This window comes from Somniosus microcephalus, chromosome 7, assembly GCF_052327205.1.
Source record: "Somniosus microcephalus isolate GS21.2 chromosome 7, FLI_Smic_1.0, whole genome shotgun sequence".
Lineage (NCBI taxonomy): Eukaryota > Metazoa > Chordata > Chondrichthyes > Squaliformes > Somniosidae > Somniosus > Somniosus microcephalus.
Window position 1 is genome coordinate 171,519,925 of NC_140993.1, and position 13,608 is coordinate 171,533,532.

Below are 13,608 nucleotides of genomic sequence, written 5' to 3' on the forward strand. Positions count from 1 at the left end.
CTTCTGGTCTTCGGAGCTACTGTCCATCATCATTTGTACCTTTCTGTACTTTTCTTTATTGATTTTTTTTTTCCTGTCTGTGGATTTTTTTTGTCCAGATCGGCATACCCGTGCAATGTGTCCAATCTTTCCGCATTGACTGCATGCTTTGTCCTTGAACCAGCAGTCCCTCTGGTCATGGGTGGATCTGCCGCAGCGATAACATCTCTTGAAACCCTGTGTCATTTCATGGGTGCCGAAGTCCTGTGTCTTTTGTTATATCTCTGCAGCTCCTCTTGCGGCTGCTTCGTATGATACAGCCATACTGAAAGCCTTGTCCAGTGTTAAATCTTTTTCAGAAAGCAGCCTTTTCTGTGTTCCTTCACTTAAGAGACCGCAGACGAATTTGTCTCGAAGATAATCTGCTAGTCCTGCCCCAAATTGGCAGTGTTTTGATAGCTTTCTTAATTTGGTGAGGTAATCAGTGTTACTTTCATTCTTGTGTTGATTTCTCTTGAAGAATTTGAATCGTTCCGCTATCAGCAGCGGTGTTGGGTTTAAGTGCTCCTGTAGGGTATCAACAATTTCTTTAAAATTCTTGTCCTTTGGTTTGGCTGGAGTGATTAAATTTCGTAACAGCCTGTATGTCTTTGCGCCCATTAGATTTAGCAGTACTGAAGCTTTTTTTTTCATCTTCTATTCCATTTGCGGTGCAATATACCTCCACTCTTTCCACATATGTGGTCCAATCCTCTATCTCGTTATCAAAAGCATCAATATTGCCAGACTTAGGCATCCTAGAAATAAAATGGCGCTTCCCGCGCTTTTCTTTCTTTTCTGCAGAAAAGATATGGCGCTTCCCGCGCTTCCCCGCCGCTGCTGCCGATGACAACGCTGTCTCCCGCGGTTTCCGTTCTTTTTATTTATTTATTTACAGTTGGAGACTCGTTCCCGCCGGACTCTCTCTCTAGGTCTGAACGCCGACCTGCTTGCAGCGCCGGCCGTCTCCCGAGTGCTCCCTTCCCGTCTGTTACTGCTTGCCTCCGCTTTCGCTGCTTGGCCTAGCTGTAGAGCCAGCCGCTGGAGCCCCAGCCCGACGCCCAGGAAGGATTATTGCAGTACCTGCCACCAGCTTGGCTAGCTGGTGAAACCACAGCTTTTTCTTTTTCTTGATTTTTCTTCAACTTTGGACGCCAGAGGAATCGATGTCCTTGAGGTGCTGCCGAATTGCAGGTAAGTCCGTTTCCAATTCGTCGCCACTGTTGAGTCTGTGTGTTGATAGAGACACTGAAGACAGGAGTTGGTTTCATAGGTGTTTACTAAACAAAGTCTGGAGGGGACCTAACTGATACAACACAATATACAGGCTTATATAGCCCGAGTGGCCATTACCGGCATTACAGTACACCTGGGGCTCTTAAAGGCACATACACTACAGACCTAAAAAGGATAGAACAGGGTACTTTCTAAATGGTGAAAAGCTCAAAACAGTGGACACCCAAAGAGACTCTCCTGAAAATCCAGCTCTTTGAATAAGCTCCTAATATCTTCTTTTTTGGCTTAATGTCCATTTTGGTCTAATTACGCCTCTGTGACACCCTTTCGAGTGTTTTCTACGTTAAAGGCGTTATATAAAATGTCAGTTATTGTTGTTAAATGCAGGGTAGAACATTTTTTGATGAGGCTTTTAAAGACAGCCTCAAGCAGGAAGCAGTTTATGGAGTGAATTAGAAGGAACTAAAAGGAGTGGAGATGCATAGTAGCCCAAAGTTGGTGAGCTGTCGGGTGAAGACTGAGAAGTTGGCCTGGGAAAGATGGGCAAGGCCATAAAAAGGTTTGTAAATGAGGAAACAGATTTTTGTTATTTGTTTGTTAGGAGCCAGTGGAGATCAGCGAGGATAGGATTGATGGGTGAGCAGGAGTTTGTAGAGAGGAGCTCTGAAGGTCGGTTAAAAGGGCATTCAAGAAATTGAGTTTAAGGTAATGAAAATTTGATAAGGGTTTCAGCAATTGAGGAAGTGAGAGAAGGCTGAAGGTGGGTAGTGTCGTGGAGGTGAAAGCAAGTGAACTTAGTGATGGATTAGGCGTGGAGTTTTCTCTGTGGGTTAACCAGGACACCAAGATTGCATGCCATCTGGTTCAATGTGAGTGAGTTGGGAGCAAGGATACAGAGTTTTTAGCAGGAGCTAAATAAGATTGCTTCAGTTTTTACAATGTCTAATTGGAGAAATGTCTAGCTATCTACAAATTTGGGGGTGAAATTGGACATGGACATAACAATTTATTCCCCCTGCCCATGTCTGTGGATAATACCACCCAGTGGCCCCATGTAAACAAGGAAAAGGATGTAGAACATTTTGCTAGCGATGTTTGATGGAAAAATAGAACTGGTACCAGGAGTGGAGGTAGGCTTCAGAGGGGATATCATGGAGGAGGATGGAACGGTTGACTACGTTGAAGAGGTCAAGGAGAGATAATCACTGAGGGTATTATTAGTGCCTGATGAAGGTGATCTCAGTGCTGTGGGCCAAATGGACACCAGATTCAAAGTGGAAGTAAGCACAGAGTGGGGTGACAACAACATGTTCAAGGACCTTGGAAAGAAAAAAAGAGATTAAACATATAATAAATTTTGGAACGACAGAAGGATGTCAAGGCTGAGGTGCTGTCTGAGCAAAGGGAGCCATTCATGACATCAACGACCTTCAAGGCAAGCATAGATCATTTGAGTATGAAGGAACTCATAACAGGAAGTGGATCTTATAGAGGATATGAGCCTGATGAGGGCTGGGGGAGATGGAGCAAGGCTGGGAAGGGAGGGGATCAGATGAATATTATAGAAACCGCACAACTTTCATTTCCATTGATTTCAGTGGTAATAGAAATCAGACAGTTTCTATAGCAGGACAGAAAGGAGAAAAAAAGAAAAGACTTGCATTTATATAGTGCCTTTCACAACCTTAGAACATCCCAAAGTGCTTTGCAGCCAACTTTTGAAGTGCGGTCAATGTTGTAAAGTAGGAAACGCGGCAGCCAATTTGCGCACAGCAAGCTCCCACAAACAGCAATGTGAATAATGACTAGATAATCTGTTTTAGTGCTGTTGATTGAGGAATAAATATTGGCCAGGACTCCCCCTGCTCTTCTTCAATATAGTGCCATGGTATCTTTTACATCCACCTGAGAGACCAGGCGGGATTTCGGTTTAACATTGTATCTGAATGACGACACCTCTATATTGCACTGGAGTGACTTTTTGTTGCTGGTCTTCTTACCTGACCGGCATACGTTAGCTATGTGACCAAGCTTGCCACATTTTCTACATTCCTGGTTTTTAAACCAGCATTGGTTCTGATCGTGTGTTGTCTTTCCACAACGATAACATTTCGTTGTACCCAAAGCCATTTGATCTACGCCGAGTACCGCTGCCTTCAGCTGCATTTCCGCCGTGCCTCTCGCTGCGGCTTCGTGCGATGCTGCAATAGAGACAGCCTTATCAAGTGTAAGATCATTCTCTTCAAGCAACCGCTTTTGTGTTCCTTCTTTCGACAATCCACACACGAATTTGTCTCTCAGTGCCTCTGTCAGTCTTTCCCCAAACTGACAGTATTTCGCTAGCTTACGCAGTTCAATTAAGTACTCTGCGTTGCTTTCCTCTTTCAGTTGCGTTCTCGCATAAAATTTAAATCGTTCCGCTAACATCAGCGGTGTGGGGTTCAAATGATTCTTCAGGACAGCAACAATATTAGCGAAAGTCTGATCCGCCGGTTTAGCTGGTGATAGAAGATGCTTCAATAGCCCGTATATCTTCGCACCCATTGAGTTTAGTAAGGTTAGTACTTTATCATTCTTTGATATTTTATTTGCCTTACGATATATCTCTATGCGTTCTACATACGTGGCCCAATCTTCAACATCGGGATCGAAATCGTTGATGTTACCACGCTTAGGCATCCTCGCAATCTCCTTGAGAAAACACAAAGAAATTTTTCTTTAACTTTTTTTTTCAAAATGGCGGTTTCCCGCGCTTGTCTTCTTCCCCGCCTACTAAAATGGCGGTTTCCCGCGCTTGTCTTCTTCCCCGCCTAAATGGCGGCTTCCCGCGTTTCTTCCTCGGGCGGGAGGGGTAAAGCTTTGCCCTCGGGCGACGACCGCTGTCTTTCGGGGTTCGCAGCCTGCGCGCCGGCTTCAGTTTGGGCTCTCCCAGAATGCACACAACGTCCTGCCGACTGTCCCCGCTGAGTGAGATATTCTGAAAGCGCGAGAACAGCTGATTGAGTTCCTTGTTCCCTTTCCCGACAGGGGCAACCGGGCGCTGGGGACAACCAGTTGGCGGCGGACAGTTCCAGCTCTTGGTCCTTTGCGGAAAGCTGCTGTAAGCCGCTGGGCGGAAATCTCGCTCGGTCTCCCTCGCTCGGTCTCCCTCGCTCGCACTCGGTCTCCCTCGCTCGGTCTCCCTCGCTCGCTCGGTCTCTTCTCTCTCCCACTCGCTCAGTCTCGCTCGCTCGCTCGGCTCTGTCTCTCTCGCTCGCTCGGGCTCTGTCTCTCCCGCTGGCTGTAACGGCGATTGCCGTATTGCTGCGTTCGCCCTCCCCAGCGGTTTTCAATCGTGCCTCCCAGCCCCTCTTGCAGTCCAGTCCTTTCCCCCCTGGCTGCGGCTGAGTTCTCCGCGGTTTTTTTTTTAAATTTTCTCCCGCGCCTTACTGTCCCGGTCGCTGCGCCTCGCGGCCTCGGTAGCTGCCCGGCCTTTTTCACCGGTCGCGGTCGAGCTCTCTCTCGACGCTGTTGCGTCTCCCAGCCCGCTTGCAGCCCGGTCTCTCACACCGGCTGCGTTTGCATTCGCTGCGGTCTCTCACACCGGCTGCGTTTGCATTCACCGCGGCTTCCGTGCCTTACGCTGCCCCAGTCTCAGCGCCTCTGGCCCCGACTTCTGTCCGGCTCTTTTCCCCGGCCGTGGTCGAGTTCTCCGCCCTTATATCCTCCGATCTTCCCTCCCCTATTTCACAGCCAACGTGGCCGACTTGCTCTCGTCGCTGATCGGCTTACCCACCACCGTGATAGAAGGGATGATCCTGCCTGTTGCTGACGGAAGGCTTCGTGTCAGAATTCTTCCTGTGCTCTGCAGACCCGAGTCTTTTCTCAGCAGAATGATGAGGGCGGATGCCTCTTCTCGACGCCCGTTAGACTGCCTTGGATGTATCTCTGCCGCAGGGTAAGATCGTCCTCGTCGCCACTGTTAAGTCTGTGTGTTATATTGAGAATTACTACACAGACCACAAGAGTAAAACTTAACAGGTCTTTACTGGTTGAAGGTCAGGGCGGATCTGCCCAATAAACCCTTACACAGCACTTATATACCGGTGTGGTCACCCCCGGTATTACAGTATACAGCAGCCAAGATAAAGTAGTGCAACCCTTAAAATAGTTCTCTTAAAGGTGGAACGGTTACAAATAGTTCTCTTAAAGGTGGAACGGTTACAAATAGTTCCCTTAAAGGTGGAACGGTTACATACACTACAAGCCTAGATTTTGGTGCTTAAGTCTCTGAATGGGACTTGAACCGACAACCTTCTGACCTCAGAGGCAAGAGTGCTACCAACTGAGCCATGGCTGACACCCTTATCTGAGAAAGTGATATCATTGGGGCAACTGCACAGAGTGTCTCGATCTTTGAGATGAAGAACTATCAGAGGAACAAAGGATGTCAGCTGGGACATATGGCTAGAGAAATATTCCAAATTTGGTGAGGTAAGGCCACGGAGGGATGTGAAAGCAAAGATAAGGATCTTGAAATCAAGCCACTGCGGTACAGGGAGCCAATATACTGTTTATTCCAAAAAAATGTTAGCACCATATTTTAGAGGTAGATCAATAAAATGCATTACATATGAATTGAAGGTGTGTTATTAGCTGCTTTCAAAAGTCAAAAGGTTTAAAAAAAATGTAATTGCATTATCTAGAGATTTGTGACGAGGCATACTTTTCTATGTAGTTTACAAACCAGACTGCAAGAAACATTTTCATCAGTCAGACGAAAACTGACCACAGAATAAGAAAAACATGCATTAAAAATATGTACTTTTTATTTGAAATTGAAACAAAAAATCCGTAAATTGTCAGCTATGTGACAGATCACTTTCAGCATTTTGTACAAACCTGTCATTCTTACTTGAAAAGAAACAAGATAAAAACAAAATGTTCTGTTTTATTAAATTCATCAGGAATAGTGATCTATACTACCCTTTTGTAATTATGCAGTAATATTACATATTTTACTCTTTTTAGGATTGCAAATGATACTTTGGGTACAAAAATCAAAGAACAAAACCAACTTGTCTCCCACTTAACTGCGGATAAAGTGTAAGCATTCAAATATTTCTGCAATGAATAAATACAGTAGTGCACATAACATTTTGTTTTACTGGTTGGAAAGTAATTAGGACAGTTTAACTATTGCGGTTGAAGGTAAAAAACAAAAGGCACACGTGTATGTGGTTAAAATAGCTTATTTAATAGTGTGTTTAAAAAAATATTGTCACATATTTAATAAAGTGTCAGTTGGTTAAAGTACCAATAAATGGGACTGAAAAGATTTTGTACCTAGCTGCTGTTCTGGTCAGATTGCAGGCTGTATTTAAGAACTATATATGTGTAAATCCAATGGTGATAAGATTCCTGAGCCAGATGTTCTGCTGATAAGTACGCTATTTATTTCTCAATTGAACAAGCAGGAAGAATTAGAAAACTTATTTAAACATCATTAACTGAAGTACTTGAAAATTACTAGTTACATTTGCACTAGAAAGTTGATTTCACAGGAAATTCGGTATGAACTCAGTCCTCTGAGGAACATCATAATGTAAAGGCTACATTCCTGATTCATGTAGGAATGAAAGCTCAGCTTAATGTGATATGTCGCTATGTTTCGAGAGTCAATCTAGAAGTTCTCTGTCACCACAAGTAGTTTCCCAGCCCAAATGAGCACTACAATGTGACATTATGGGGTAGAAATGAGGCCTCATTCAACAAATTAGACAAGCTGTCCGGCATCTGTCACATCTCCACAGGCAGTTTGCCCATTGTAGCATGTGAATTTTGGGCCACTTGCCTTGCCGTCAGCAGCCCTCAGATAAATGCCAGGCAGGGAGAATTGCGGCATGGGAGACGATCACGGCTGGCAAGAGATGAATATTTAAAAAAAATTTAAACTTAGCTTTTCCTTGGTGGCAAGGTCCCAGGCCCCGTCTACGCCCGAAAAACTGAGCGGAGAAGGCCCAATACTTGCACTGCTCAGGGCAGCCCAACTTCTTGGAGGGGACCAAAGCAGGCATTAGGTTCCTCGTTAGAATATGCCAATTTTAGGTGGCCACCTGAAAAATCATCTGAGGTCAATATAGCATGGATATTTTCCAGGCCTCCTTAGCACATAGAGCATAGACCTGCGATATTGGTCATTTTTGCATCCATTTTCAATCTCACTATGTCATTCAGATCATAACTTGGGCAGAATTGTGCTTGCGGGTTTGGGGGTCGGTCGGCAGTTAAAATGCCGGAAAAAGTGAGCGCGTTGGGAACCCGCCGTCATCCCGCCACCTCGAGCATTTAACTCAGGCGGCTTTGAAGGTGCAACACGGACCCAATCCGCAGAGGCGAGCGACCTCATTGAAATGATCAAGTGCTTGTTTACAGATCCTTACGAGTGATTTTTAATGCCGCAAGAGCACAGGATTCACGGAGGTTGGGTGTCTCGCCTGTGATGGGGAGGCAGAAGCTCAGTGGCCATTGGCGAGTTCATTCATTGATAGCTGGGAAAAGTGATGTGCCTCAATAATTGATGTGCCTCAATAAATCCGAGACTCGATGTTAGCGAAACAAAACAAGGCTTTTATTGACTTAGAAGGTAACACACAGAGGAGAGGTATCTTCCATCCAGAGGTCTGCCGTACTGGATGTGATGCAGGCTGGGCCAGCTTACATAGGGGCCAGGTATGGGCGGAGCCCTACACACAGTACAATACAATGGTGAGGAAACGGAACTGAGGTAAGGGAAATGAAACTGAAACCAACCACAGTCACAGGCAGAGAATACCAATGAGTGATGAATGGAGTATTTCATCACATTCACCCCTTCTATAGATTTACTCTGTTCGGGGGTTTGATAGTCCTCTGCGACCGACGTGGCTGTTGTGGTGCCGCGGGTGTCGGCTGGGTGTCCCCGGTGGCCTCCTGGGTCTCTGCCGGGGGTGCCGCCAGGGTTGTAGAAGGGGTAGTTGGTGGGGGTGCCATTGGTCGATGTAATTCCGGGGGTGATGAAAGAGTAGTGGGTGGGTAAGAGTTGCTGTGATCGTTGTTGCTGCTGTTGTCGTGGTTGTTGTCGTTACCGGCTGGGGCGACGTCTTTTATGGACACGGTGTCCTCCCTTCCGTCGGCGTGCCGGACATACGCGTATTAGGGGTTGGCGTGGAGTAGGTGCACTGACTCCACGAGAGGGTCCGTCTTGTGGCCCCTCACATGCCTTCGCGCGAATACCGGACCCGGGGTGGAGAGCCATGACGGCATGGATACGCCTGAGGTGGATTTTCGGGGAAAGACAAACATTCGCTCATGAGGCGTGGCATTAGTGGCAGTACACAATAGCGACCGTATCGAATGGAGCACATCTGGGAGGACTTCCTGCCAGCGGGAGATAGGGAGGCCCTTGGTCCTTAGAGCTAGAGTGACTGCTTTCCATACTGTCCCGTTCTCTCGCTCCACTTGACCGTTACCCCGGGGGTTGTAGCTGGTGGTACGGCTTGTGGCGATCCCCCTGGACAGCATGTACTGGCGTAGCTCTTCACTCATGAAGGACGCCTCCCTATCCGTATGGATGTAGCTCGGCATACCGAACAGGCAGAACAGGCTGTTGAGGCATTTAATGACCGTGGCGCTGGTCATGTCTGGGCAGGGGAGGGCGAATGGGAAACGGGAGTATTCGTCCACAATGTTCAGGAAGTAAACATTGCGGTCGACGGACGGGAGGGGGCCCTTGAAATCTAAGCTGAGCCGCTCAAAGGGCCGTGTAGCTTTGATTAAGTGGGCTCCATCTGGGCGGTAGAACTGAGGCTTGCACTCAGCGCAAGTGCGGCAGTTCCTGGTCAGAGACCGAACTTCCTCAATCGAGTAGGGTAAGTTGCGGGACTTTATGAAGTGGAACAGCCGCGTGACCCCTGGGTGGCAGAGGTCGTTGTGGAGGGTCTGTAGCCGATCCCCGGTGGCGCTGGCACACATCCCTCGTGAGAGGGCGTCGGGGGATTCGTTAAGGGCCCCTGGCCGGTAAATGATGTCATAATCGAAGGTGGAGAGCTCGATCCGCCACCTAAGAATCTTATCATTTTTAATCTTCCCCCTCTGTTTATTATTGAACATAAACGCTACCGACCGCTGGTCGGTAAGTAGGGTGAAGCGTTTGCCGGCTAGGTAGTGGCGCCAGTGGCGCACTGCCTCCACGATGGCTTGGGCCTCCTTTTCCACGGAGGAGTGTCTGATCTCGGGCCCTTGGAGGGTCCTCAAGAAGAATGCTACGGGCCGCCCCGCCTGGTTGAGGGTGGCCGCCAAGGCAAAGTCAGACGCATCACTTTCCACTTGAAAGGGAGTGTTCTCGTCCACTGCTTGTAGCGTGGCCCGCTCAATATCCCGCTTAATGCTTTTGAAGGCGGCGTGGGCCTCAGCAGGGAGCGGAAAAGAGGATGCTTTCAAGAGGGGGCGGGCTTTGTCAGAGTAGTTGGGGACCCATTGGGAATAATAAGAAAATAACCCCAGGCACCTTTTCAGGGCTTTGGGAGTGTTGGGCAGGGGCAGCTCCCGTAGGGGGCGCAATCGGTCGGGGTCTGGTCCGATTTCCCCATTCTCCACCACGCTGCCTAGTATGCAGAGGCGCGTGGTGTTGTAAACGCACTTGTCCTCGTTGTAGGTGAGGTTGAGTTTTTGTGCGGTTTTCAGGAACCTCTCGAGGTTCGAGTCGTGATCCTGCTGGTTGTGACCGCAGATGGTGACGTTGTCGAGGTAGGGGAAGGTTGCCTGCAAGTGGTGGTCATCGACCATGCGGTCCATCTCCCTCTGGAAGACCGAGACCCCATTCGTCACCCCAAAGGGGACTCTGAGGAATTGGTAGAGGCGTCCGTTCGCCTCGAAGGCGGTGTACGGGCGGTCCTCTGGTCTGATAGGGAGCTGGTGGTACGCTGACTTGAGGTCGATGGTGGAGAACACCCGGTATTGGGCGATTTGGTTCACCATTTCTGATATGCGGGGTAGTGGGTAGGCGTCTAGTTGGGTGTACCTGTTGATCGTTTGGCTATAGTCGATCACCATCCGTTTCTTCTCGCTACCCCTTACCACTACCACCTGGGCGCGCCACGGGCTGTTGCTGCGTTCAATAATGCGCTCTTTCAGGAGCCTGTCTACCTCGGTCGCGATAAACCGCCTGTCCTCCCAGCTGTACCTCCTGCTTTTGGTCGCTATTGGCCGGCAGTTAGGGGTAAGGTTCGCGAATAGCGAAGGCGGCTTTACCTTCAGGGTAGCCAGACCGCACACTGTGAGGGGCGGCTGGGACCCACCGTAATTGAGCGTGATGCTTTGGTGGTAGCACTGGAAATCCAGGCCCAAGATCACGCTCGCACATAGATTCTTCATGATTAGTACTTTAAAATTATCGTATACAGTTCCGTTAACAGACAATTGTACCGTGCAGTAACCCATAATGGTCGATGTCTGGGTTTTATCAGCCATAGAGATGGTACCCCGAGTAGGGACCACCTTTAGGGAGAGTTGTTGTGCCAGTTCAAGGTGGATAAAACTCTCCATGCTTCCACTGTCAATTAAACATTTAACCCCGCACCCGTTTACCTCGATGTCCACCATTGATTTGGATAGCGGGTGCAGCCTGGTCTGGTCCACTGTGACCGATGCCACTGTAGGGCCCTGATCGAGACAAGATGGCGTCCACGCTGTCTGCTCACAAGATGGCGGACCCCACGAGGTCGGGCAAGATGGCGTCCAAGATGGCCGCTCCCACGGCGCACACGCGGCTGGTGGCGGGTTTTCCGGCGGGGTTCCCTCTGCACACCTTCCCGAAGTGCCCCTTCTTACCGCACTTAAAGCAGGTGGTGCCTTTCGCCGGGCACAGGTTTCTGGTGTGCTTCGGCTGCCCGCAGAAGTAGCAGTTGGGTCCCCGACGCGTCGCGGCTGTCGTAGGGCTTCTGGGGGGAGAGCGGGGCCCCGACGGTGTCGGGCTGCCGGGCGGGGAAGATGCCTTCCAAGATGGCGGCGCCCTTGGTGCACACGTGGCGGCGTGGACGGCGCGGGCTGAAGAGTAGGCGTCCGAGTTTCTCTGGGCCACATCCAGGGATCGCGCTGTGTCCGCAGCCTGTTTCAGGTCCAATCCCGTTTTTTCCAGCAGTCTCTGCCGGATGTAAGTGGAGCTGAGGCCTGTGATAAAGGCATCGCGAACAAGCTCGTCAGTGTACACTGCGGCTTTTACATCTTGGCACTTGCAGTCTTTGCCAAGCGTTTTCAGGGTGCCTAGGAACTCCTCCACCGATTCCCCAGGTCGCTGTGCGCGAGTAGCGAGCAGATGCCTAGCATACACCTCATTCGTAGGCTGCTGGTAATGCGCCTTTAAGATGTCGCAGGCGGCCGGGTACGTGTCGGCGTCTTGGATGAAGGGGTAAACCCGGTGGCTTACCCAATTCCGCAGAATTCCGAGTTTCATACTCGCAGCGTCCGTAGCGTCTTTGACGGCTGCGGAATTGTCCAGGAAGAATTCCATACACATAAACCTGTGTCCGAAGCATGCCGATGCGTCTGAAGCATGCTGGTCCAAATCCAAACGTTCGGGTTTCAAGAGTTGATCCATTGTGTTGAAAATTAAGTCAATAAAATTGATGTGCCTCAATAAATCCGAGACTCGATGTTAGCGAAACAAAACAAGGCTTTTATTGACTTAGAAGGTAACACACAGAGGAGAGGTATCTTCCATCCAGAGGTCTGCCGTACTGGATGTGATGCAGGCTGGGCCAGCTTACATAGGGGCCAGGTATGGGCGGAGCCCTACACACAGTACAATACAATGGTGAGGAAACGGAACTGAGGTAAGGGAAATGAAACTGAAACCAACCACAGTCACAGGCAGAGAATACCAATGAGTGATGAATGGAGTATTTCATCACAAAAAGCACATAAATACTGCAACATTACACCTCATTACTTGTCTCATGGAAAGGCTCTTGCTCACTCCATTTTTTCCACAGATTTAGGTGTCAGCAGTTTGCAGGTCATTTTTGAAACCTCTGAAGCCACTCTCACCATATTGCTACTCACTATCACAACATTGAGGGATTGACCCTCTCATCTCCACTTTACCTGCCATCAGCATGGGTGCCGCTTATATTGGAGCCGCACCACCATCAACATCAGCAGCAGCAGCAACCACAGCAGCAGCCTTCTCCTCAACAACCTGATGCTCCACAGGAGAGAGTGGTTAAACACCGGGCAGCACCATGCTGGAGGCGATACCCCAAACACAGAGTATACAGGCAGAGGATGAGCTTCCTCAACCTGACTGAGCAGCAGTGCTTCAGGAGGCTCTGGCTATCGGGCCAGGTCATCGCAGACATTTGTAGCTTGCTGGAACAAGACCTGCTGCCCAGAGGTCCTGGTGGACACGCCTTGCCAGTGGCTGACAAAGTCACCACTGCCCTCAACTTCTTTGCCTCATGCTCCTTCCACGGATCTGCAACAGACATTTGCGGGATCTCACAGTCGGCCACCCACAGATGCATCACCCAGATGACCAATGCCATGTTTCACAAGTGAGTCAATTATGTGAACTTTTGAGGCCAGTGTTACTGTGTGGGTGCTTGGGTTTGCGGCTCTGGCTTACTTCCCACAGGTGCAGGGCATCATAGCCTGCACATATGTGGCCATCAAGGCACTCCATCATCACCCAGGAGTGTTTGTGAACCACAAAGGCTTCCACTCCCTCAATGTGCAGCTCGTCTACAGCCATAAAAAGGATGATTATGCACGTGTATGCCAGATTCCCTGGCAGCTGTCATGACTCCTTCATTCTGCACCAGTCCACCCTCCCTCAGCTCTTCGCACCTCCAAACAGACTTACCGGCTGGCTGCTTGGAGACAAGGGCTATCCACTAAAGATCTGGCTCATGACACCCTTGAGGAGGCCAAGTATTGAGGCCGATGAGTGCTACAATAAGAGCCACATCTCCACCAGATGTGTCATAGAACAAGCAATAGGCATGTTGAAGATGTGCTTCAGATGCCTTGACAGATCTGGAGGAGCCCTTCAGTACACACCAGCCAGGGTCTCCCGAATCATTGTCGTTTTCTGCACGCTGCACAACATAGCACAGCAGCGAGGATTGGAGCTGCAGGAGGAGCATGGTGCATAGCACACAGCCTGTTCAGAGGAGGAGGACAAACAGGTTAAAGATGAGCGGAAGGAGGAGGAGGAAGAACCTGAGATGCAGATGGCACCAGCAGCAGCGCACATTGCTGCCCAGGAGGCCCCATCATGGCCAGATTTACTTAACTTGTTCCTATGCAGCCTCATGGCTGCCATATACTGTTCTAAGT

The 13,608-nt window shown here is 49.2% G+C and overlaps 1 protein-coding gene across 1 annotated transcript in view; it reads left to right on the plus strand.

Moving 5' to 3' along the window:
- LOC147115004 (uncharacterized) overlaps nt 1-13,608 on the plus strand; it is an 869,491-nt gene that overhangs the window by 731,925 nt on the left and 123,958 nt on the right. The window contains exon 28 of the mRNA XM_085993202.1: nt 6,265-6,339. Within this exon, the coding sequence (XP_085849328.1) occupies nt 6,265-6,339 (75 nt within the window). The remainder of the gene's footprint in view (nt 1-6,264; nt 6,340-13,608) is intronic.